This window comes from Corvus moneduloides, chromosome 7, assembly GCF_009650955.1.
Source record: "Corvus moneduloides isolate bCorMon1 chromosome 7, bCorMon1.pri, whole genome shotgun sequence".
Lineage (NCBI taxonomy): Eukaryota > Metazoa > Chordata > Aves > Passeriformes > Corvidae > Corvus > Corvus moneduloides.
The window spans coordinates 18932836-18959845 of NC_045482.1; the positions used below are offsets into that span (position 1 = coordinate 18932836).

A 27010-nucleotide genomic window follows, 5' to 3' on the forward strand; every position below is an offset into this window, starting at 1 on the left:
TCCCGCCCTCGGCCGGCGCGAGCGTGGGTGTGAGGGCGGCGGGGCCGGATCGGCGGCGGGGCCGGATCGGCGGCGGGGCCGGATCGGCGGCCAGCCCGTAGCGCACTGCGCCATGCCGTGCCGTGCCGCGCCGTGCCGCGCCGCGCCGTTCCGTGCCGCGCCGTGCCGTTCCGTGCCGCGCCGTGCCGCGCCATGCCGTGCCGTGCCGTTCCGTGCCGCGCCGTGCCGCGCCCGCCCGCTGCCCGCAGCTCCTTGGTGCCCGGAGGTGCTGCTAGCTGCCCTTCTGGACGGCCCCCATCCCGCTCAGCTCGACAACATCCCTAGCGGGATTGGTGACTGCACCTTCCGCCAGCGGCAGACATGGCAGTGAGACAGAACTGCCGAAAGTGGGACTCGGGCCCATGAGTGCTGGAGTTACCTCATAATTTCTTTCCATTAAAAATTAATCAAAACCCAACCAACTAACCAAGTAAGCAAGCAAGCAAACACCACCACCCTCCCCCGCAACTTGTACTTTTGTGAATAAAATACTCACTAGTCTTTATGAGCTAAGAAGGGATCTAATTAATGCAAAGAAATGCCTCGAAGGCAGGTGCCAAGAGGATGGTGCCAGATCTTTTCCAGTGGTGCCAAGTGACAGGATGAGGAGCAATGGCCATAAACTAAAATACAAGTTTCACCTCAACATGAGGAAGAGCTCTATGTGGAGGGTGGCAAAGCACTGGAGCAGGCTGCCCAGGGAAGGGTTGGAGTCTTCATCTGGAGACATTCATAACCCACCTGGATGCATTCCAAAATGTAGAAGTTATACAAATATCCTTACATCCTCACACACGTAACAATCTTTGTATCCTTACATACGTGCATGTGTACACACACAGCGGTAACCTGTGGGATAAGTAAGTAAATTGTCAAATGAGAACAGAGGCTGTTTAGCTCCAGATTTATTTACCTCCTGGTAGAGCCATTAGTAGTTCTTATCTTCCGACATACAAGTTTTATGATTCAGTTAAGAAGAATAGACTCAAAGCCCAAGGCAGATGGGAATGCTGAGCATAGTTACCTACAGGTACTTCGGAAAAAGCCCCCAGAAAGTATGAATTTAGAAGTTATACTTCAAGCATTTCTGATTTTAAGGAACAAATTTCAAGCATTCTCTGATTAAAAAAAAAAAGAAAAAAAGCTGTGATCCTCTTAGACTTTGCTAGTAAAAGTGGACCTCTTAATCAGCTGCCACAACATGATAGGCAGCCTATCATACAGCTTATATCCAGACCACACAATAGTTTAAAGATCAATACAATACCTGGCACTGCCTCCAAAAAATAAAACATTCCACTTCTTATAGACACATTCTGCATGAACTGACATATTTCATCATCATTATTCAGTGAGGGGAGAATGATAAGATTTTGACAGAAATAAAGATATAGAAATAAACGTAGAGAAAGCGTTGCTAAGCTGATCAGTTACACCTCATGAGCACCATTACCCACTGCTCACTGGTGAGAGGTATGCACACGTTTCATTCGCAGGGCCAAAATGTGCATGTCTTTACTTTGTTCTTAATTCTACAGTGTAGTATGGTCTTTCAGGAGTTCAAATTGCATTAGGCATCATTTTATCCTCTTTTGTATCTTGGCAAGGCTTTAGGAATCCAGACACTCAACCACTAGTTCTATAACAACAATGTGCAGTGTAAAGCAATCACACATTCTGCTGCTTGGCCTAAGCAACTATATATATATTCTCGAGTGGGTGTGCTTGTGTGTGCTTAAAGAGAACAGCACACTTCACATGAAAGCATCCATGTATGATAAGAAATTCCTCATGTTTTCCTCAACTGTCAACTAAAGGAGAGAAACTGAGAGGTCTAAGGTAGCCTAGTCTCACCTTTCTTATTTGAGTCAGCAAGTATTTCCTACTCAGTGGAATGAGGCCACTGTTAGAGAAGATGAAGTGAGTGCTTGGCTTTTGTCTGCAGCTAAAAGACCCAAATTCCTTATAGTAACAGCCTGAAAATTGGTTGATGGCATAAAAAAATAGAGGCAATTCCAGTTATGCTGCTACCACCTTTGTAATTAACTTGTCCTTAAGTGTCAGGCTATTTCACAAATACTTGTAGGTATTAGCTAGTGGTTAGATTGGACCAATTATTTTTGCATGCCAGAAAACAAGAGGGGATCAATCAAATTATGATCAATTACATTTCAAGTGAACTATGTAATTTTTGCAGTCTCTGGATGAATCTTAAATCTAACAACAGTCATTATTCAGTAGTGTCTAATTTATGCTTTTATATAAACAAAGCATATAGTTTTTCAGACCTTTATAGCAGTAAAATGGGGATGAATATCTCTGAAAAGAGATATACCAGATCCCAACACAGCAAACCTGAAAAAATCATACTCTACTGTGTTCGAGTTCTGTCATCAAAAGAAAATCCATCACTTTTTTCCTCATGTGTATAATTGTCTTTTGGTTACGTTTGACATATCCCTTGAAATGTTTAAGATGGACAGTGATGTCTCAAGCTGTTATGAGCTTCAGGTTGAGAGGCAGCTTTGGAGAAACCACTTTTCAGCCCAGGGTTTATTCAACACGTCTGTGTGAAAGACTCTCCTTGAAGAATGCTTTGTATCCCATCTCACTTACATTGGTTCTGTCAAACCATTGTGCTGTTAAAGCCACCAAGCACTAAATGTAGAACCTCAACTTTATTTCCTCCCAAAATTGGCATATTAAAATAAGCAAAAGTGTACTAAAGAAGACACAAAGATAAGTTTTTACATGCAAGTTTCAAAGCAGTCTTGTAACAGCCTGTAAGACAACAGTTACATCTTATATACACAGGAAATCTTATATAGAGCAATATAGAAACACACTTCTAGTTGAAGTGTAGCAGCTGGATACTTCTGAGGTTAGGCTTAGACTTCCCTATTTAAAATTGTCTTGAAAGATTATTTAGTTCCACCGCAGCTTTTGCTGATGAGGCTGGTGCTGTTTGGGTCCTTGCTCTAATGACAAATAGGTGTTCTTTTTTTCAGCACTGATGTTCATCTGATCCAGGGGGAGACAGTTTGGACTCCTGAACTTGCAAAAACCCAGAAACCTCCTACATCAGTGATACAAATATATATAACCAGGGAAAGCTACACCAAATAGAACTTGCATCACAGCTCTAGGGAAAGAAAAACGACGTATTTAGAGGTCCCTATCATACTAAATTCATTCTAGGCAAAGATTTTCTCTTTTCCATGAAACTATGAAGCTTTAAAACATGAACACCCCATATAGCTCAGAGAAAAGCCTACCTAGAAGAAAGGGAAGCATCTAAAAATAGCAGCTATTGAACATGGAACACCTTGCTTATTGCCCTACCATTTAGAAACAAAAAAAAGGATGTCAAGCTCTTCCCATTGATCTAGATTTTCTTTACATTTTATCTCTTCAGCTCAAACTGTGCAACAACCACAAATGGAGCACATACCTCCTGTGTGAGGAATGTTTACAGCATTACATGTCCTTTATTTACTAAAGAAAGAAGCTAGTGCTACTCTCAGAAAAAGAAACCAGTGCACACACAGTACTGCTCCTGCTATATAGATTTTTTGTAAAGGCAAAGAGGGAATTCTGAATCCTCTTCCCAAGGCTTTGTCTTCATTGTGTGGTTACCTGAGATTCCTCCAATTTGGGTTCGAGCCTTATATGCGAAATGAGCTTTCAAGAAGCAAAGTAGGACATTTTCTTCGCCCTTTTCTCTCTGCCTCTAGTCTAGAGAATTAAAAATATTTTGAACATGGAAATCTGAAAACTGTTAGATTAACGATCCTTTGTGCCATTCTAGATCTAAAAGGAAGCTCAGATGCACAGTGTGTAATCTTGTTTCTTGCAATGTGTGTTACTGAAGGCATTAGCTCAAGGAACAAAGAACCTGGTAAGCATGCATGTATTTGAATGAGTAGCTATGAGTAGAAACTCGTATTTGTATTATTTTTTCTTTTTACATTGTAAAAAAGATGAGTGATAGGGAGGCAAGCTCATTCCTACAATTTTCCCACCAGTTATAAGCCAGTATGATGGCAGATAGCATGCCCTGCCTGAGCTGAACTTACATCTATTTGTATTGCTTTGTGTAATCGCCTTCCATTTTTACTGGCTGCACTAAATTTTTAGCCTCACAATTCCAAATATTGTCGCTGGTGTGGTTAACTGCCTTTTGTAAATGAAATGTTTTAATAGAAAGAACTCTGTTAGATTGAAATCTTTCTGATCATTGGAGAAAAGAGCTAGCAGTATAAACCAGCTGAAATTACTGACAACATGGGGAAAAATATTTCCAATTACTTTAGGCTTTTTTTTTTTTTCCAGAAAATGGAAATATCTGCAACACATATTTGCGTATGAGATACAGATGTTAGTATTTTACTATGCTGTCTTTTTTCAAGTCCAAGTTATCCTAGCAAGCAATGTTTCACAAAGCAGTAGCATTATAGAATCATTTTAAATTTGAAAGCTGAAAATCCAAGGTTTTATACTATAGGCTTACCAATGTAACAGGTATTTCTAGTTCTAACAGTTTGATACTGAAGAAACCAGGTCAGAACTGACACTGCGAGGAAAGATAAAATGGCAAAATATGCAACATAAGATTTTCAAGCTTTCTAGTGTCTGACAGTCATCAAATACGATAAAGGAGAAGCATAAAGAGCAACAAAGTCTCAGTGAGAGACAAAAAAAGGAATTGAAAAAATCTATGTAAGCACACACAAATCCTTCATACAGACATTACGGGCTGCTTACCCTCCTGCTGACATTGCAGAGAGAGACAATAGGTCAGTCTTGAATTGCCTAAACTGCCACATAGCAGCTTTGTATGTTGGTTCGTAGGAGGCAAAGACATTTGCTGTCCAAGACACTTCCAGCAACACACAGATCTTTATTCCCCCAACTACACCAGTTAGTGTCCTTCAAATCCTGCAGCTTCTGGTAGTTTGCTTCCTCAGTTCTGAAGCTATAGGTATTCTGCTGTATTTCTTGAGATTATTAGTTTTTGAGCAAGAAGTTGTTTCTTAGCATCTGCAGTAGGTAACTTTTATGTTTCAAAATACCTGAAAGGGAACAGTTTGACCCAGGTTTCTGAACATAAAACACTTTTCAGAGCTTTATTTACCTCTTAGGACAAAATTATGTATTAGCACCATTGACAATAGCTTTACATTGGAAAAAAACCACGTGTCTGCCAATTGAACTAAATTCACTCTTTTAGATACCCTACTGAATTTTCTTGAAGTAGATTCACTGTTGCTGTGGCTGGATTTGTAAGTGATAGATAGATACCAGAAGCATCTACAATGAAAAACTTTAAAAATGTACTTACAGATCTTATGCACATTCTGAAAAGAATATTCAAATGTAAAACCTCTCTAAAATGCTTTATCAGTATGTTGTGCAAAGTTTCACTTGAAATTTGAGTGAAGTGACTGAAGAATCTGGATTTTACCAAAATGCAGAAAAAAAGTCACATAAACCTATTATTAGTAAGACTATAATTAGTGTTTGCTTTAAGTTTCTGTTAGCTAGTAATAACTGAAAAGAACAATAGCAGCTTAAGAAACCTAGGATAACAGATTAAGTATTTGAACAAAAATATTTTTAATCCAGGATTACTTTAGCATCACATTGTGCCCAGAATAGGAAAGGGCTCCAATAGCATTCAGCTTCAGCTATCCAATTCTCATGCTCCCAACATCTACAGTGAAAGAGTTGCTACTAAGCCTCAGTGTTAATTTGTCAGCTCACAAATCCACACAATTGAACCCCTCCAGTATCTACTTGCAATTCCATACAGACAGCTGCTAGTAGCTCACAGGTCTTCTCACCATGCAAAAGTCAAACAACACGAGTAGTGTAATACACCACAAAGTATTTGTTTAAATATAGTAGGAGGTTCCTGTTCTTAGTTACATTAATACAAACATTACACAAAACTTATTAAACTTTTATAAATAGTATTAAACTTTTTATTTCACAGTATGACTCACTGAACAACTGGAGTTGCTGCTGTGTGTACTTCTGAGACTAGCATCCTGAAGCTCACTTGTAGGTGAAATTTATCCTGTTGAAAGGCATGAACAAAATACCTGGACTGGCAAGCTAGAACTTCATGTAGTAGAATCCTAAGATCTGGGTATTTAGTCAATTCCACCATGAATGCATAGTCTCTAAAATGTTAGCTTGAACAGATGCACCCCAGAAGCCTACTGAAGGAAACTGGCATATGCCCCCCCAAGCAGTGTCAGAAGAGCTGTTGCAGTTTTCTAGCTGTCCAACAAGATTATTGCCTCCTTCTCTTTGCCAAGGGATAGTCCAGACTGTTAAGACCACTTCAGGCAAAGTCAGCAGCGCTAGTTTAATTTGCTGATGAAGATTGCTTCAGATAATTGACTTAATTTACTGTAATGGATTAGTGTGTACTCACACGGTCTTTCCTGGCAGCTGAGCTGCAGAAGCTGTAATCTGCTGCAGGATGGAAGGATTCAAAGTTTCTAGCCTCTAAGAGGCTGTTTATTCCCATTTTTCCTGCCACGCAGTTTTGCAGTTCACAGGCACATCCCAACATCTGAGAATATTCCCAAGACCATACTGGAATGAGAAACCACTAAAGGAACTGGAAGCACTAGTTCAAACTCTTTCAACTGTGTCAGCATAAAAAGAAAAAAAAATTCTGGTGCGTTATGAAAAAATATATCTGCCCTCCTCACTGCGTGAGAGAAGTTTCACTATTTGTGAATAGCAAAAGAAAATTGTGATTAAGGAAAGCAATTCTGTGCTTTCTGGCTCAGTAATTTCTAAGTGGGCAAACAGCCCATTAGGCAGTGTTTCTTCTTGTCACTCCTACAGTTCCTTAAATGGCTTAAGATCAGGGAGTGTTAGTGCAGGCTGCCCCAGAAGCACCGCAAGTATCCTGGATCTCTATGCAGGAACCAAATTTAAGCACAATTCTTCAGTTCATCTTTCCCACTTCTGACTTATCACCAAGATCTGAACATGTTCAATAAAAAACCAAAACCAACCAAAGAAAAAAAACAAAGCCCAAGTTCCCCAACTTAGACTTACTACTATCAGGAAAGGTCTTTTAACAATTGTTACTACTGATTAATAGATTTGGATACTATAGTAGATGAAAGACATATCATACAGAAAAGATATCCTAATCCAAAAGTAAAATTTCTAAAAATAATTTAATAGAAAATACAAAAAATGCCACAGATTCTAAACACTTAAAAATTATTTCACTTCCTCCACATCACATCAGATAGTGGAGAACTGTCAACCTAAAAACTCCAGTTTTGAAAGCTTGGACCTGAATCCCATTAGCACCATCAAACATGGTTAATAAATTTCAATGATCCTTATTCAGACTAAGTTCTCTAAAGTCTGAACTACCAGAAAAGATGAAAATTTTTTCCTTTGAGGGAGGACTGACAGGATCTTTAAGAACTAACCTCAGGTCTGAGAAGTAAGGGATAGCAGAATAGAATCAAGGAACTATATAAAGGCACTTGCTTCCTACAGATTTGTTTCTTTCACCAGTAGGAGTGCTTTTGGAGTCCTCACAAAGTCTTGGATGGCTCCCCAACTGTGAGGTATCTTCCTGAAAATCATAAACCTGAAAACTTGAGGGTTTAAAAAAGAATGTGCTTCAGGCACTTTAGAGGCTTAAACAGAATGGGTCTGTTAGCTTCCAGCAGCAGGATCCACTTTTAGCAAAGGGTAAAGAGTCTGTACACAGGAAACACCCGAGACACCACAGAACCAATCTTGTAACCTGCTCCTGTGACATTAAACCTGCACAGGCCATACACCGTACAATAGGATCCAAGGAGAACAGCCCGAGGAGAATCAGGTTAGGAGAAATTTAAGAGATTGCTTAGATTGATATATTAACTTGCTATTCAAATATATATTCAGTCTTGATCAAAACAAAAGGGTAGAAGAAAATTCATACAATTGAAGTAACACTGTATCTGAGAATCTACATTGTTTATTTCATCAAGAAGTGCCCCCAAACCTAAAGTACAACATTTTAAAATCTACAACACAAAAATAGAAAATATTCAAAATGCACAGAAACACAAGTCACCTTTAATGTGATTAAAACGTCACATGAGATTTTTTGCAGTTAAGTAGCAATTAAGGATGTGCTTTACAACACTGTATAGATATCTGCAAGTTTCCTGTACAGGTAGGATCCTCATGCTTGTGCAAGTCGTTCTAGGACTCTTCGGTAATCTGAAACAAGCTGTTGGAAGCTCTCTTCTAACTGTTCACGTTGCAAGCTTAGGTCTATTTGGTTCAACTGATTAGTCATCTCCTCTGGTCTTAGACACCTTCTCATCTTGGCAAGTTCTCTCTGTTTTTTCTAAGCAATCAAACAAATAGTAGTTTGAACACAACCAGTAATTATAAAGAATATGGTATTTCATTAAAATTTATTCCATTTCAGTATCTAGTTCTTTAAGATGTCCCTAATCCCAAGAGAAGCAGTAACAATGTTTGATTAGTAAATTTGTTCTATTAAAGGCTCATAGTTTCTCTATTGCCAATGAGGTAGTGAACGGAAGAATGGTTTCAAATTTTGTTCCAGGTAAGTCTAACAGTACACCTATTACTGAAGATGTGTGGCATGAGAAACTTGACTGTAGAAATCTGACCAGGATATTTAGTCCTACATTGACATTAATTACATTGGTGTCCCATCACATGACTGTTCAGCCAACTAATTTCCCTATAACTGACTATAAAAAATTAATTTTAAGTCTCCAGTACACAGAAAAGTTTCACAAATTCTTACAAATTATTCAAGTCACCAGGGACTAGCAGTAGCAGCACTGAAATGCAGTAAGATTATTTATAAGCATAAACATATTTGTACAGAAGATGATGAATTGTCCTTGCTCTGTGACATGTGATTTTTACCTGTTTCTTAAAAACACCTCAAAATACTTTTGTATTTTCTTTACCCAGATATACTTTTATACAGCTGATACTTATTTCTGAACTACTCAGTTCTTCAGGTACTTTCCATTCTTCAGTCTTCTCTTGCTTTGTAAAAGCAGAATATCATTCAACATTTCATTTAAAAAAATAAAAAAAGCATTATGTATGCCTGGTATCTTACCAATAAATCTTAGCAATACCTAGGGAATCAGATGTATTAAAACAACAAAATTTCACCAAATTATTCTATTTCTAACTGTCTCAAAATCAAAGCCCTTCTGTGCTCTAATTTCACACTTATGAACTATTTGTCTTCTTTCTGTGATTGATGCAGAGGGTCAGGAAGGAGGAGTGGAAACTACAGTAAACAGTAAATGAGTAAGACCAGAAAAACTTTTATAATCTCCCAAAGATTCCACAGATAGGCAAAGTTCAGTTCAGAAAAGGAGGTTCTGTACTTAAGTCCTGATGAGGCCTTCAGGAACATTTCTGGCCAATAATCAAGAAACCTTTCCTTGTTGAAAGTATGTGAAAAGCAGCACAGATGTTTAAATTTTAGATTCACATTAGCTCTATGTAGTCAAAATGAGTAAGGTACTCAAAACATATGATGAGCTGCCCAAATGAAAATAGAAATGAGTACCGTCTAGCCAAGCTTCTGTCACTAGAACAATTAAAGCTTTATTCTAGAATTAATTCAAAGTCTGCCTAATTAACAGGAGGTATCTGTTTAGGTTATCAACATTAGTTCTGAAAAAAGGGTGCCAGCTTTTAAATGCTCAATACATCTGATACTGTAGCATTAGGCCATCTTTAAGTTCCAGATTATTGCTAAAAAGCAAACTCTTTGCATGTTTCAGATAACCAGTCATTTCAATATCCGCTTCCCCGCCAAATATACTACAAGCATATCCAGGTAGACAAGATTCTGAAAACTGCCATCAGTAACATTTTACCTGGGCAATTTCAAGAGGATGCTTTGGGAGCAAGTTGTTGGGCTGGGCAGAAAAGCATATTTTCTTCAAGTAGCAAACAAAGTATTACAATTAAGAAAAGCAGCGCAGCAGTGGTATTTACTTCCAACAGGGATGACAAGAAGAACAAAGACCTGATCAAGGAGACATATCTACCAGCACAGTTCACTAATAAATAGCAGAGTTCATCAGAAATGGAGAAGCCACAGTGAAACTGAAATTTCACAAGCTGCTCATCCTTTAAATTACCTTAGCATGACGCCCTGGTCACTAATATACCAATTCTTTTATTTCCTATATAAGTACTACTTATACAGAGAGCAACACATCCTTTTGCACCAGTCATTCCAGTCTAGTGATGCCACATATATAAAGGTCTCAGTATCTTTAGCAACCGCCTCCTTGCTAATGTAACAACTTCAAGGGCAGCAGAGGTATTACATGTTTTCCCCCCTGAGGTTTCTGCATATAGTTTTTTTCACTGCTAATGTTAGCCAGGAAATAATTCTAAGATGGAATACCATTTTTATTAAACTAAGGTAGTGTCAACTTAGAATTATTCTACATCTGTACAGCACTGTTCAAATGAAGCTATCCAACGGTTTATATAATAATGATACCAGTATTAGAGTATGCAGTAATATTCCTGATTATATGTTTATGAAGTTTGGTTCCCCCCACAAAATTACCCTCTCTATATTAAAAGAGAGTTTCATTACATTTCTGAAAAGTTTTTGAAAACAGCACTGGGACTAAAATTTAATTGTTTAAATGAGTGTATGAGTAAGCTATTTACTAAGAAGAGCTACCATAAACAAGATGACTATTTCAGAACACGAAATTTAAGATCAGGGAAAAAAGGTGTTAGCTGCTTTAAGGATTCTTTTGAATCCACACTGAGATAACAAAAAAACTAAAAAAGCAATGTTCTAAAGTAGCAATATCGCATACTTAGCAATACAAAATCCATTCATTATCCATGCACTTATTGTGTGCAAAGGCTGAAGTGGAAACAGCTGCTAGAAGCACTAGAATTGAAGCTGCTTATGGAATTTTGGATTTTGCCTACAGGACCTCAGTTCTGAGTGAGTGAATTGAAATCATGCATTAGTCATGAAAAACAGTTGCTGAAAAATCACCTTATTTGTAGTGGACACTGGGTGAAATCTAGCGAATGAGACAAGACACTCGTGAAAGAGAGCGTGTTTTGATTAAGGTCCTGCCACTCAGCATGACATAGAGTTATCACCAGATCAGATAGGTACTTAATACAATGCTGGCCTCTCATTTCTACTAACAGCCCCTGTAAGCCCAACATGATTACAAGCACATTTTTGTTATTTTGGTGTAACAGGGTAAATGCTGCTTTAGGAAGGCTTTCAAGCTAATCGAGGTACTCATTGTACCCTGTGTAGCTTTATATAGAGGATTTTGGGTTGCTTGGCAAGTACTTAACTGACAACAGTAGCTAACATGCTAGTTACAGCAATAAACCTAGATTTATTTGTGGCCTTTCTGACTCTTGACACAAGGACTGATGCCTTTAGCCACTAGGATATTATTTTTAAAATCTGTATCTCAAAGGGTCAGTTTATGCAACACAGACCAACCACACTGAAAATCCTAGGATGCATAATTAATAGGAACTAAGAAAATTACTTGGTCCTAAGTTTAGTACTTGCTTGAATTTTACTGCCAGTATTATTTTATATTCTATCTGCATGGAGTTCTATGTTGACATGACTTGATTACTTCTAGCAAGCTGTTTTCTTAAGACCTAGCAAAGAATTAGAACAGCAACCTAAACTATACCTAGTCTGCAGTGCAAACTTTATCTCTCCTCAAATTTCTGGCTTGTTGTTTTTAACCTCTTCAGTTAACTGACTATTTTCTCCCCCTTAAACCTACCTGGGCATAATGCCACTTGTAGCTAGATAGAGTAAGCTTAATAGTAACCTCCTGCTGAAACTGGGCAGAAAACAGTCAGGAGCCAAACACATGATCTTCAGTGCTGCTATGTACAAATGTCCTCTGCATCTGTATATATGTCAGTTGAACACTGCATAACTAATGGTAGTTGATTGGCAACATAATTGGCATCAACTACATTCATGGAAATGAAAGTAAAATCAAGTATAATTAGCCTTGAAATAAATTTTAAATGATACTTAAGTCATATACACCTTATAGGGCCCAATCAGTCTTCTTTTAACATCCAACCGATAGCTTCTGGACTGTTCTGCATCACCCATATTTGTTGCACGCAATCGGAGAATTTCGTAAACTCGTCTTGTGTGTTGCTAATGAACAGAAAGGAGAATAAAAACCACATCTGAATAAAGAGGTCACTCAACAGAACTCCAAGTGAAGAAATACTGAAATATTAGAGTAATTCTTCATCTTATCAGAAGACAGGGGTATGGACAAATCTGTCCTCCTATCTGGTGGGTTCAATGAATAAATATTTTTATTTTCACTTCAAAATCATTTTCTTCCATGCAGCCAGTGTCTGATCTTTCAAGTGCTGCACCAGCTGTAGAGGTACTTCAAGGACTTGCTCTAAGTGAACAGCAGAAAGTCCAGAAGCCAGAGTCCAAAAACACTTCTAAGAACAAGAACTGGAACTAGAGTGACATTAAGCAATACCAATCAGTATCCACTTGGCTAATTTTAATAATCCACATGTATCTACTGCCCTTCACAAGCCCCCCTGAAAGTTCTAAATATGAAAATGAAACAACAATATTTAAAGTTTTCTGTTTACTAGGGAAGAAAATTCAACAGTAAATGGAAAAACTGAAGTGCTTTTGGTATCAGAACCAGAAAGTACATCGTCTAGGGAGAAAAAAAAAAATTATGTTGATACTATATTAGTATAAGCTGTATCTGTATGAAAACAGAATTTAATACGAGGTATTTTTTTGCTGAACAACAGAACAAAAATAAAGTGATTTGTTTGCTACACTAGCACATGTTTATATAGTGTTAAAAAACCAAATGAAACTTATTTATCCTTTCAGGTTTAAAATATAGAAGGCTGCAGATGCAGCTTCCCTATATAAGCTATACCATTTTCACGAACACATCTGAATATAGCTTCACAGTCCCCATCCCTCAAGGTTTAAAGTCTTCACTAAACCACATTCAAATAATTTTTAATTAAGCAACTCTGCTATTTCACTATCATACACAAAAATGAATAACTTAAGATTACCAGAAAATTTAATTGTTCAATTTAACTCTTTAAGTATTTAGAGTTGCATTAGTAAGGTGTTTGCCACTTAAGCATTCTGCATTCCCAAAGCAACACTTATTTGCACAAATACTCTTGAAAGAAATCAAAACCATGTCAAATTCTATTTACAACAGAATTTGTAGGTAAAAAAGGCATTTATCTAAAACCATGAGCCACGTATCTCCAGATTATATCCTTAAGAACTGTCAAAATAAGCCACAGTGTGTAAATTCCATGTCTCCATCTCTAAGTTTAAATTGTATTGTACTAGTTTGATAAGAATATGTCCAACTACAACTGATTTAATACCTTATTTATTTTCAATTTTTGTTGAGCTTCCATCACCATTTCTTGACTGAAACCTTGCATTAACTTTACTGGGGAAAAGCAAAGCAAATCTTGACAGAGCTTTACAAGAACAAAGTCTCTAAGCTTCACATAGTTCTCAGATGGATCTTCAGCTAGAAAGAATAAAAAAAGCTTATCAGAATTATTTGTTTTCTCATCTCTGGTATGTAATTACAAAGAACTATGGAAAACAACAGCAGACACAGTATTCATCAGTATATAAACAGCTGTGCTTAATTGTAAGCACTGTTATCACAGGTTTAGATGTTTGACAGTAGACTCAAACAGGTCACAGAAACTTCTAATATTTTGTGTATGCAGTGCTGTACAGTATTATGAAACTGACTTGTTTAAACCCATTTAATTCATTGGGAAAAGAAGACTAGTCTATAAACCCTTTTTCTTTTATCTTTAGTCTATTCTATATTTGACAGTGGTAGAACTACTAAACACAAACGAAAGGGAAAACATGGGAAAAGATTGGTGAAAATATCCTACTGTATACAAATAAACTAGCTGAAGTCATGTATTGACCAGGAGTTAGTCTTTGTTAGGAAGGAAGGAAGGAAGAAAAAGGTATGAGGACCCAACAGACAAGATTATCCAAAATAAAAAGGCTGAAATGACCTAAGCAAAAGCTTAGATTTCAAGTTACTTAAAGACAGCATAGCTATCAAAACTGTTGCTTTAGAAAAAAGCCCCTGAAATTGAGAACTAGCCTCAGTTAACATCAACATGAGCCCATATGCAACTATTTAACGCAGAAGGAAAATATGTACAACATTGTGAATGTATTTTCTTTTCCTTGCTTTAGACAAGCTCACTACAAAGAAGTAGCAGGGCCATGCTTCCCTTTCAACACTCATTTTTATGGGAGCTAGCACTGTGGAGTTTATTGCTAACCAGGTTATATCCCAACTGTATTTTCCTTTAGTTTTGAGGTACACTGTAAATAGTTAAAATTTGCAGTTTTAGGATGATCAAAAGCAAAACAAAGTTACCAAGAAGGACTAGGATAGAAGCTTTTGCTGCATGTATGTGGCACCGCACAACTAACAATTTATTTTTTGGGTTGGGTTAAAATGTATTGTGCATAATCTTGCATGGCAAGCCTTATAGCATATATTCTGCAAAAGAGATTGGAGAAGTGCCCTAAACTAAATTGATTCATTCTTTTGCACTCAGATTAGTTAAAAGAAGAATGAGGCAGTTTCTGTCCAGTAAGCACCATCAGCATATTTTTTGCTTGTGTCAGGCTTTAAGCCGAACAAAATATTTGTTGCAAATGTGAAATTCAGAAGTAATTTTAATTTGTAAATAATTACCTTTTTCAAAGAGATTAACTAGATTGTCATTTCCTCTTTCCAGAAAGGTTAAATGCTTTATTTCACAATTTTAGATGGTATGTAACTAAATATCCTGGCTATATTAAAATTGTCCAAGCCAAATGTCCCCCTCAAAAAGGAAAATAAATAATTCTGTAAGAGCCTTAACTTTCATAACTTGAGTGCTATGTAGAATATTGCAAGCTTTCTCCTGCTTCATTCCATAAAAATTGAACCCTATTTTAGTGCAGATTTACTGTTTGCTACAACCCTGCACTTAAGGCACTGAGCCATGAACGTCATAGGATTTATGCAGTACCATGCTAAGACTTTGTTCATCCTCAATTATAAAAGCTACATAAAGGCTTGTACTATTAAAAGGAAAAAGTAAATAAATACATGATGCACATGAGTTCTTGTTGCATAAACTAAGTTATACTTTCTTAGGTTCCCACGAACTGGATTGAAATGACAAGGTGGATTACTTTATGATGATCTTGCAACAACGCATTATGAAAGCAAGTGGTCTATTGGATTTCAATTAGAATGGAGAGTTATTTCTAACCAAGATGAGACTACACACAGAATTGAATGGTCAATGTGTTTGAACTGCATTTCTTCCTACACTAGACTTGAAACCACAGGACTGATGTCATGCTTATGGCAATTTTTAATGTTATTTTTCTTATGCACATGGACCCTTTACCTGCCATTTCCACAATCTTTTATTTTTAGATATTTGCGCACACACACCTAATATCATGGATACCTTCAGCCAGCAATACATGCTCCTAGAGCACAAGTTCTCTACAGACTTTTACTGTCTGCAAAATTTCAGTTTGCACACTAATCTTAATATGCTATTTTAGTTAGGTGTGTTGTGTCCCCCCCCTCAAGTTTGAGTTTTGGCTAATGGGGTAAGTTGAACAAGGAATTTGACAGAGCTTGATCTCTTGGCAAACTCAGCTGTGTCTCTCACAATAAAATAGTTAATTAGCTGGTAATCCATTCACGCTAGGGACTGAATTTTCCTGGCGTGCTGTTCTCTGAGTAAAGTATTTAAGAAGCTACATTATATACACTTCTGTAAACCAGGGTACCATTAATCCTGAACTGAGCAGAAGCTAAATCTTCAAAAGGCTTTAAATTCAGACAAATGGACAAAGTTAGCTTGTGGGCTAACAACCTGTGAAAGCTGCTTATTAAAAATTTAACACAAACCTGTTATATCAAGTACTGTAGGAGAAGACATATAGTATCTATGAACTGTTTCAAGCATCTGAGCACCATGGCCTTCTCCTTGGAATGGTGGCAAGATCAGCATCTGGCTACAGACAAAGGAATGCCTTTTCAGTTCAAATGCAAGCATTTGCAAACATAATGCAAAGTCTTAAAAATAAAATGATATTTCATTTTAGATTAAGGTGCGTGCCATCTTCATGTTAAAATGCAATTTTTAACAGAATCTTAAAATTGTTAAATATTCAAAACTTGAGATTCCCTCTCCTTCAAGAAGGGAACAATGAAATAAATCAGTGCATAGACAGCTAATAATGGGGATTTTTTTAAACAAATCAACACTATTATAAACAAGTATTGGGAACTTCAGCAGTTCCCTCTTCTGAAATAAAAGGCAAGGCACGAGTTACACCGCCAATTACCTTACACGTGGCCGGGTTTTGTCTGGGTACACATAGTAATTATAGACTGTCATGTAGCCTACGGTCGCAAAGAGCGTAGCTCCATCCTTATTATACTTCTCAAATCTGCAGATAAAACAGAAAGCCAAGCAGGTCAATTACAGTCGCGCTCCCATGCAGTGTCCATTTTCTTTTCCATTCTCCAACTGAATTTTCAGTGTCAGCAAGCTACTCTGTGAGGGCCCAATGGGTACACCTGCTATGTTCTGAATGTACAATTCACTTAATTGGTGTGCAGCAACTTGGATAAATCAGACCTCTTTACAGCACTTCAGTGCACTTGCCTATTATAAAGATGAATAGGTGGCAAGTAAAAGAAAACACAGGCAAAGCTCATTTTACTGTTTAAGCCTACATTCAGGGCTCTAACGGACAACAGCATTTAATTCAGCTCTATTCTCAAGCTTTCCCAAAGCATAATGGAGGAAAACTCAAGCTTCACAAACAATAGTTTTTCTTTCCTGGGAAAAATATCATTATACTGCTCCAATAATTGGCCAGCCACAATTAAAATGCAGGCTTTGTGGAGGTAATAAGGTCCACTGTTGCTTTAGAACTGTACTTACACTAGAAAGTAGTTCCATCTTTCATCATCTACATCAATAAAGCTAGCAGTTTCAATAAACCACATCAAGAACGTCTGAAGCCTTTCATGATATTCTCGAAAGCCTGGACATGTCATGTCAGCCTAGGGAAAAAGCCAGGAGAAGTCAGGTGAAACCTATTACAGATGCAAGAGGAAAAAAATATGCAAAACTTAATTAAATTCTCTGACATAAAAAAGCATGTTGATGATTAATAAATGGGTAAAATTATAGTATTTACATATTATAGTTGTATCACTACAGAAGGTGCATTTCTGCAAAATAAAATTTAATTTGGTCGCTCAAAACCAGAAGTTTAACTTAAGTTTTCATACCTTGTAAATCTGGTATGTTATATCTTCACCAGCTTCCTCATTATGGATAGAATATGTGTGTAGCAGCACTCCAAAGGGCTTGAAGTTGACCTCCTTCTCCAGCAGAGACACAAAGTCATCAGTGTTTGTGCAAAAACCAGGCGGAATGATTTCTCTAATTTTACTTTCAACATCATCTGCCTGGAGATTACAAAAAGGGGAAGGATCAGTGGAAGATTAGAAAAAGACAGCGTTGATGTCACGGTTCTGCTTAAGAAATGAATATATGAGACATACTGTATCTACCAGCAATTTAAAGAAAAAAAAAGGGAAAAAAAAGAAAAAGCAAGCATTCTTGTTGTTCATTCATGCCACAATCCAGCCATTGTAAGCATCAGAAGGCTCTTGGTTACAGCCTAAGTTCATGAACATTTTTATGTTTAGAGATTGTTATATTTGTCCAAGTTTGACTAAGAGCATTGATAGCTACTCTCTAAGTGCAGCATGTTCAGAAACCAAGACTTTCCAGACACCAACTCATGAAGACTATGCTATGCTACACAGCCTTGTAGAACTCAGGTTCCCAAACAAGCAGCTTACAAGAGGTATTAGGTGATGCAGAACTAAGTAGAGAAAAAGGGACAAAGATCAAAAACAGTAGCTCCCAAATAAGAAAGTGACAGCTAGCACACTCTTGCATTCTTATGGCCCCCTGCTTGAAATGCCTGTCTATAGAATCAGCTGCAAAACACAGTACAAACCCTGACAACCACATCCTGCATTCTAATAAAAGAAAGTTTTGAAAACAAAGTTTGACATAAAATAGTACAACTTATGAATACTGTCAGCAAATCTGACCTGTAGTCTAACATACTGTGGAAGACAAAATATTCTGACACCAAAATTTAATTCAGAGATTACTCTTTTCAGATAACCAAAGTTAGAGACCATCAGCTGAGCAGACTTCATAATCCTTTTCAGACCCCCAAAAGACCACTTGATTGAATACATTTACTACTTCTTTTTAACCATGAATATTTGATGAAGCTTCACAATAACGTATTACTGCTTCTCACCAGGCAATAAAACTTAATGAATTGGTCCCAACTTAACAAAACCATACTCCTCAATACAACCCCTAAAAGCCTGACATTACATTCAACAAAATGAGCTTACATTCAATTCAAACTTTCTTCTGGACAATGAATCCAGGTTTTTACTTAATGGAGTTTGCCGTGAGTTCAGCTGTAATGTTTGTATTGTATCTATTTCCACAAGGACGGACACAAGAACACTTTGTGTTAACTTACTAAGCAGCTCTTTCACACCGTTTACATGCATGATGGGTATTAGTTCAAAACCAAGACCCTTGCTACTTAGCATTCAAAACAGGGAAATTAAGATGCTTAGAACAAAATACACTACAAAAGGCTAATACAACATGCTACTAATTCCTGTCCTTTCAACCATGGGTCCTTAAGCAGAAGCAATGCACCTGCAAATGAATAGCACTTTAGCATTCAGTTACATTTTTAGTGCAGAAAAAGATAGATTTAGTTCAGCACAAACAAGTTTTATTCTTAATGGTTTGGTACTACCAACATCTATATTTATATTTAGAGAGAGAGCTATTAAGCAGTTAAAATACAGCTCTGCAATACCTGGTGTAAGAACTCAGTTAAAACATGTACAATCTTTACAATCATTTCATTCTCAAAACAAAGATAATTTGTTGGAGCCTTTGCTATTCTTCATAAACCAGTATTAGCTAAAACACATTTTCTTTACACTTATTTAAGGGCATTACACAAACCCAGCCACTTATTCGGAATCAATGAACTACATTAAAAAAGGTGTTTTTATGAAACACAAATTGGAAATGCCTTTTTTTTTAAATTGTGCAAATGCATTGTTTACACAGATCTTAAGTCTGCATTACTGACAGAGCTGTAGGAAACCACAACTAAGAATCCAGAGTGACTTGCATTTTATATAGCTGAATAAGCACGTAAAAATAATCTAGAATTAAAGCAGTATTTCCAAGCAACAGTACAAAAACTCAGACTATGTGGATGACATCTAAAAAGGGTGAATATACAGTAAGAAGTACTTATACATAATGTTTAAGTAATTTTGCTTCTCCTCACATTTGTAAGTTTCTTCACTAGTGGTGAGAAGGAAGCCAAACTGTCACCTGCTCAAAGCCTGTAAGGTTTCCATCCATCACTGGCTGCCACCACAGAAAAGTCTTGTTTTCAATACAATAGAAGGAATTAAAACATGACAGCGGCTTAGCAAATAAAGCACTGGCTAATACATCTCAGTTCTGTATGACCACAACATATTTTCACCTATTGTCTCCTAAAAATTCTCTCCCCTTGGAATGGCGTCTGACACAAGAAACCATAGTCTTTAATGACTTTTACAGTTAACAGCATCTCTCCTCCTTAGAGACCAAATCCCAGAATCCCCAGTTTGAGCAGTGGCAGAAGTTTAAGCCATGCAATTTTCAGCTAGTAAGACCTGGAATACTGTAATCTTGATATATCAACCACCTAGAAAAGAATTTATTTCATTAATACCCGGACTTTTTAATGGACACAATCATTACTTAGCAGGTCCTTTCCAAACGTTTCTCTCTCAGGTGCCCATAATCCAAGGAGCTACCTAAATGTGTTTACTGCCTTTCCTTGTTCTTTTCTTTGATATTGGTGAAAGGTTAATTTCTTTTATCAGAGCAAGATACTCGTATGGATGCACACAAGTTTCTCTCCAAAAAAACAATCCTGTTGACTACTGCAGCAATGTTTAACATAGGCAAAGCCACTTACAATAAAGCATGCAAAAACCTGAAGTAAGCCAGCCATGAGTTGTTGAGCTTATGGTTCATGTAAGTGCTGCCTGTAATGTATGACCTTCACAATCAGAATCATGTGAGGTGATGACAAAGAGTCTGGTATAGGCTTCTAACTACACTTGATTTGTAGTAGGACTGCTTAAGTGTGTAATGTCTCTTTGTACATAACATTTAACTCTGGGTAGTTTTAATACAGAAATTATTTTTGTACTAATAGGCAGCTATGACATTTGCACAGCATGTAGATGCTGTTTCAAAGTGATTTAATTTAAAATAACTATAGAAGCATATTTGAAAGTTGGATTTCTCTAAAAATTGTATGCACATATTTCAGTGCGGAGCAATGGAGTGATCAGCAGTATTACACTAAAAAAGCACCAAACATTGAAAGAATACTTTTCAATTAACTTTTGTAGAAAGCAAATGTATAGACTAGCTGCAAAGCAAGATGCAAAGTTTAGTGAAATAAAACTTTACCCCTACCCCATCATAAAACACAGATGAAAAGGAAGATACTGGAACAGCTGCAAATCTCAAAGCAGCAAGCAACTCAGAGGTCATTGCTATTAATATTTACACTGGAAGAAAGCAGTTTCTCTTCAGTTATTTGAAAGAATCAATTCAAGGGATAAACTCTGTCTACTTTCACTAAATGAAGTGCGAACTTCTGTTCAAAACATGATCATACTTCGCTGAGCCTTCCCCAATAATATCTTCTTAAAGATGGACCTAAACCATGTTAAGATGCATAAATATGACTGGAGTTCTGCCTTTTGACATTTCAGGATAGTATCACTTCCTCATGTTCAAAAAGATCTTGGAGGAAAAAAAAATAGTGGCATTGGGATGAATACTTCTGTCAGTCCCTAGCAGAGATAGTAGCAGCTGCTTTAGAGATAATGAAACCAAACTCAATATTACAGAATAAAATCACCTGCTGTTGAATGGGCTTGTATGGGTATTTGGATAAAAAATCCTAAGATGTGAATAACTTCATGGAGCACTAATACCAACTTACTTGTAACCAGTTATAGTAAAGGCAGAAACTGCTGTCCTTTCCTAAACCCCATCTATTCACAGCACAAGATTATCTGTCATGTGTGGCGGATAGTCTGCATCCTAGTATAATTATCATCAAGGAGCAAATAGTTAATTTAGAAAAATAAATGTTAATATGCATTCAAATCAACATCCTGCTGTAATGACAGCTTATGTTTCAACCTCTGCAAATGCCTATCTTTGGGTGGTTAAACTGATGGCAAATACAAATGCAGAAAGATTGACTACAGCCGTATCTTTTTTCCTACGTATGTTTAGATATAGCAATACAAGCAGCTTATTTGAATGTACAGCGCTAGTAACACTAAGGGAAGCACAGAGAAAGCAACCACATCCTTCCCCTTCAGTCAAAGCACGTAAATGCTCTGGAAAGCATACAGAAGTGTTGCTCAAAAAAGATCTTTTTTGTCCCCATCTTAATCCCTTAAGGAATTGGAGGAAAAATTCAGTATAGGAAACAGGGCTTGAAAAAAGCAACCATTCTGAGAAATCAAAAAAGTTGCAGTGTGCATAGGGCAAGACTCACCTTGTTTAGACCTCCAGGTAAGTAAATTGGGTTTGCCATTTGTACGGAAAATAGACAAAGTAAAAAGCTGCTATGGTGCAGATTCCTGTTCTGACTGTTTTGAAATTATACCGGTGAAAGGTTGGACCATTTGATTTTAATATGTTTACTACATTGCCAACAGTCTTTCCTTTTTTTTCCCTTATTTCCCAAAAAAAACCTTCATAAGATTGAAGAGCATGACCTTTCACTCCTGAGACATGTTGCTCCAGCCTCCAAAGTATTTAAGACATATCCAGGATCTTAGCCTGTTGAACTGAATATAATCAGAATGAGGAAGGACAAATCTTTAAAATTAATTTAATGAATTAATTCCAATGTATTTCTCCTTTGAAAATAGGCCTTTCCTTGCAATTATTTAAATAAACTCCGATGAATGTGAAATTACTAACTTAAATACAGCCTGAAGTCATATTCAGAGAGCACATAGACAGTAGGAGAGGGGAAAAAAAAAAAAAAGCTCTTCTACAAGTATTCTGTAAGCTTAGAAAACCTGCAGGAAAAAGAAAAACCAACCAAACAAAAACCCCCTGCAGGTAATTGTATTATCACATTCCTTTAAGTAAGATGTAAAGCATACATGACACCCATGCAGAACTTCACAATCTGTTTTCTGCCTTACTTTATCTCCACATGTAGAGAGACACAGTCAAGCCTACTATCTCATGAAGTGCTTACAGAAACCTCCTTTTCCTTCTCACTGAATTCTCTCAATCAAACTCCACCAATGCTAGTCCTCCTCCTGGTCACAGTTAATATGAAAATATAGACATGCCAAGTTGAGGTTTATTTTGTGGAACTGGTTTTGGTATCAGCTCCTGACATCTGACTGTTCTGTTTGACACAATTTTGATTGTACTGTAGTGAGAGAATGGGAAATCTGTAGATGAAGTTCAAAGCTTTTTGTTAGCTTAGCAAAAGGAAGCTTTGTTTGTTTGCTTTTAATGTAAATCACATTTAGGTGAGCTAAATCTAAACCTAGAATTCCTGTCCATACCAAAGTAAACCTTATCAATGTTACGTTAAAGACAGAAGCAGACCTGCACTTACCTCCACACAGTCGAACTTCTCATTTACTTTCGAGGTGTATTCAACGCGGAAGAGCGTTGACAGGTTTCCAGCAATATAATACAAGAGGATCTTCAGTCCCTTGTAGCCAAAAGCAACTTCACTGAGAAAGGAGAAAATAACAACCAGGAACTCTATACATAATAAAACATTCACATAATCCTTACCAGTAAGGTAAAGTAAGCTTCCTAGTAGGAAAAGGGAGTCAAACTGGATGTGCACTGTCTAGACAGAGATCATGCCTTACACTGCTTGTACTGTTTCGCTCCTTTAATGGAAATATTCTAAACTCAGCAAGGCAGTGACTGTGTCCTTACTGTGATAGCTCAGGAGAGAATACCTGAAACAGCTAATACTGTGTTTATACTTTTTCAACAGCTTTAACTCATTAACAGTTATTTACGTTAATTGATCGCTAGCATTTATTAAAAATTACTTTGCAGTGTAGTATAATATTTTGGAATAAACTACTTCAATTTATAGCGTACGAAGCACAGATAACCAGGTGTAGCAATATGTAGACAGCTTTTAGTCGACAGTTTCTATTTAGTTATCCAATCTAACCAGAAACTAGTATATGCAAAAAAAGTATAGAATAAAAAAGCCTTTTTTATACTTTGAAAATATGAGCTGCCTGAACACAAACCCTATACTCTTATGAAGAATAGACAATTTCTTTTCTGAAAAAAAAATCTGCATAAAACAGTAATGTTCACAAAGAAACAGGCCAATTTTTTTGCTATTTTAAAGCATAGCTAAAACTTTTTTTTACTGGGATTTTTCTTCTATGGTAATACATTCATAATTTAAAATTTGAAATATAAGTGCCTGAACAAGAATTTGCTTGTTAGCTAAACTAACAGATCGGAGAGTCCTCTGCTTACTAAAATTATAATTATTGTCAATGATAGGTGCAGTTGATATGCAATAGTGTAACTAATTTATGACATTTAATATAGGTAGTTCATCCTAATTGGAGTACTTAGAATGCTTTCAAAAGAAAATTGAAATTAAGACACATAACTACTTAAAGAAGTCCACAGAAACATGCAGCTGAATTTTCCTCGATATTTTTTTGTTGTTATTGTTGGGTTTTTTTAAACTATGCCCAGATTGTTGAATATCACTCTACTGAAAATAATAAATGACACCAGCACTAATTAATTCAGTATACTCAAAATAAAAGAAAAAATACTTTTCTACCTACACTTCAGGAGAGACTTTGATACCAGCATTCTCCTGGAGAAACTGGCTGCTCATGGCCTGGACAGGTGTACTCTTCACTGTCTGGATGGCCACGGCCAAAGAGCGGTGGGGAATGGAGTCAAATCCAGCAGGCAGCTGATCCCCTGTGGTGTTCCCCAGGGCTCAGTGTTGGGGTCAGCCCTGTTTAATGCCTTTATCAGTGACCTGAATGCTCACTAAGCCAGACGGCAGACAACACTAGGCTGGACAGGAGTGTTATCTGCTGGACTTGGGTCACAATGACAAGTAACAGACTTGGGGAAGAGCAGCTGGAAAGCAGCCCAGTGGAAAAGGAGCTGGGGGTGCTGGTCGACAATTGACTGAACATGAGCCAGTGCGTGCCCAGGTGGCCACGAAGGCCAGTGGCATCCTGGCCTGCATCAGCAAGTGTAGCAGCAGCATCAGGGCAGCACTTCTTCCCTGGCACTTGATATTAGCAAGATTTCTTGGTTTTTAATGATTTAAAAGCGACTTTCTTCTTCAGGACCTATTAATTTGAATCTGGAAACTTTAACTTACTCATCTCCAAACACTTGATGGCTATACTCAGGATTAAATGTTGTGTTGTCATCCTCCAAATCCTCAGGAAAGCGAACTGAGAAAAAAAAAAAAAGAGCATGACCAAATCGCCATCTTCCATTTGTTTATCCACATTGTTTTATGCCCTGCTAGCTGTTCATGGACGTTTCCACTAGTCAGACAACTTCAATTAAGAAACTATGTTAGGGTGGCATAAAAATGAAATCAAGGCATCCTGTACAACTTAGATGCATGTTATTTGATCTGAGAATATCATATCATTAATCAGACTAGGACTGAGAAATTGACACAGATGTATACATGTATATATTTTATAGGAAGGTACTAAAATACTTCAGTATCATTTGTATAATATTTAAAAAGCGGTATTACCTAGCTTCAGCTGAATTGCTTCATTTGTATTACACTTGTATTCAGCCAACTTCTTCTCCATAGCAGTAAGTCCTGAAAAAAAAGGGGTTTTTTTGACAGTTGAGGTGTTCAGTCTGTCACTATTACTCAGACTCTATCTTAGAAAAAGGGTCATAAACCAAGAAAAAATACACAACACAAAACTGCTGAACAAAATTTAAAAAAGCTACAATATGTCACAACACATCAATACAGAGAATAGAGATCTATCTCATGCAGTTTTCTTGAACTAGAAACAAGAACTAGAAAGCATACAAGTATCTCTCTTTAGTTTCTGAGAATTAAAGTCATTACCATAAAAATATTAAGTATTCAGTTATTACGAATTAGACATATATTTAAAGATATAAGTAACAAAATACGAATTCAGTCTAACATGTTATTTAAGTAATGTGTCAGGACATTTCAAGTGTTTGCATTAAGTCATTTTCATAAACAGGTGTACATCAACTACAGTGGCACGTATACCACTAGCAATTATTTAGCCAGCACTCCTCTTCCAGAGCGGAAGTAGAAGAAAAATGCACATAAACTACAATTAGTCTGTTTTCCACACCATAATCCAGGAGAGAAGACATGTTTCACTTCAGGTATGTTCCAAATGCTTTACAAGCATAGCTCCCCTTCATTCTAAAAGTATCCTAAGAAAGTTCTTCTGTATCTTACTTCAGGTAGGAAACTTTAAGTAAAAACATTTTCGTGTTTTCTATTCCCTGTCCACCCCCAGCAAACTCGTGGACGTAGACACGGAGATACACTCTGGTTTAACACTACCAGACCGCGGGGGCCGTGAGGCCGAGGACAGCAGCAGCAGCAAGACCATCAGAGCCGGGGGGCAGAGAGTCAGCCGCGCTCCCCACCCTCACGCCCCATTCCCCCTCCACCCGCGCTCACCGCCGTCCGTCGGCCCCGAACTCGTACTCTCCTGCCCTGCCCTGCCCCCCGGTCACAGCGCTCCCCCCGAGGTCCTACTGCCCCTCACAGCGAGGCGCCGGCAGCGCCCGCTCCCCGAGCGGCCGGGCCCGGCCGGGACTCACCCGCCATGTCCGAGCCCCCGCGCACAGCGAATCAACCCGCGCGCCCGCCCGGCGGAAATGCGCGCCCGAGCGCTTCCGCTTCCGCCCGCCGAAACCCGGCGGGGAGCCAATGGCTGTCCCGTGCGGCGCGCGCAGCCCGCGCGCATGCCCAACGCTGCCTCGAGCCTCGCGCTCGCTCGCGCGGCCGGCTCCGCCCCGCTCCTCCGGGAACGCGGGCCGGCTGGCGCGCATGCGCAGTGGAGCTGCCACGTGGGGTTGCTCCGCGCTGACGGAGCGCGTCGCGTCTGCGGTGCCGCTGCCCTTGTCCGGCCCCGAGCGCCGGACTGACTGAGCCTTCCCCTGGCTCGGCAGCGGCCTTCAGAGTGGCTGAGTCCTTCGGAGTGGCTCCGCTCCTTCTTCACGCATAGACCTCGTTGCTCATTGCTGCAGTTACGCTTTAGCCGAGCAAACAACTGGAGCTTTGTCTTTAGTAAAGAGGAAAAAAAAGCTATATGCTGAACCACTTGCTACAGCCGCTGTGGGAAGGACCATGGGGATTTCTGCAATTTTCTTTCAAAGGGCTGGCTTTTGATGCACACTGTTACTCTGTGTGCTGGTTTGGGCTGGGGTAGAATTACTCTTCACAGTGCCTTTTATGGGGGTGTTGGATTCGATCTTTGAGGGTCCCTTCCAACTCAGCTTATCCTGTGATTCTGTGATTTGTGCTGAACACAGGGTGGATAATGCAGAGATGTTTTTGTTACTG

General features: G+C 38.1%; 1 protein-coding gene across 2 annotated transcripts; it reads right to left on the reverse strand.

The window, feature by feature from the left end:
- Nucleotides 1–8029: 8029 nt before the first annotated feature.
- Nucleotides 8030–26351, reverse strand: HAT1 (histone acetyltransferase 1). 2 transcript variants are annotated; one of them, XM_032114527.1, is made up of 11 exons: nucleotides 26266–26350; nucleotides 25190–25261; nucleotides 24797–24872; nucleotides 23015–23135; nucleotides 17505–17684; nucleotides 17152–17273; nucleotides 16547–16651; nucleotides 16107–16213; nucleotides 13522–13673; nucleotides 12161–12277; nucleotides 8030–8425 (listed from the first exon to the last, which is right to left on the reverse strand). In XM_032114527.1, exons 1-11 carry the CDS (start codon nucleotides 26270–26272, stop codon nucleotides 8258–8260), a joined length of 1227 nt encoding a protein of 408 aa, XP_031970418.1. In that variant the 5' UTR covers nucleotides 26273–26350; the 3' UTR covers nucleotides 8030–8257. The 2 variants fall into 2 exon arrangements, with proteins under 2 accessions (XP_031970418.1, XP_031970419.1); XM_032114528.1 differs by lacking the exon at nucleotides 12161–12277 and having other exon boundaries at nucleotides 26266–26351.
- Nucleotides 26352–27010: the final 659 nt, after the last annotated feature.

Excerpts from the sequence above, each read along its gene's own strand:
- HAT1 (XM_032114527.1), bottom strand. Across the intron at positions 16,652-17,151 it reads AGATGGAACTACTTTCTAGT|ATTTGAGAAGTATAATAAGG; the intron begins GTAAGTACAGTT and ends TTTTATCTGCAG. Across the intron at positions 8,426-12,160 it reads GACTGATTGGGCCCTATAAG|AAAAAACAGAGAGAACTTGC; the intron begins GTGTATATGACT and ends TTGATTGCTTAG.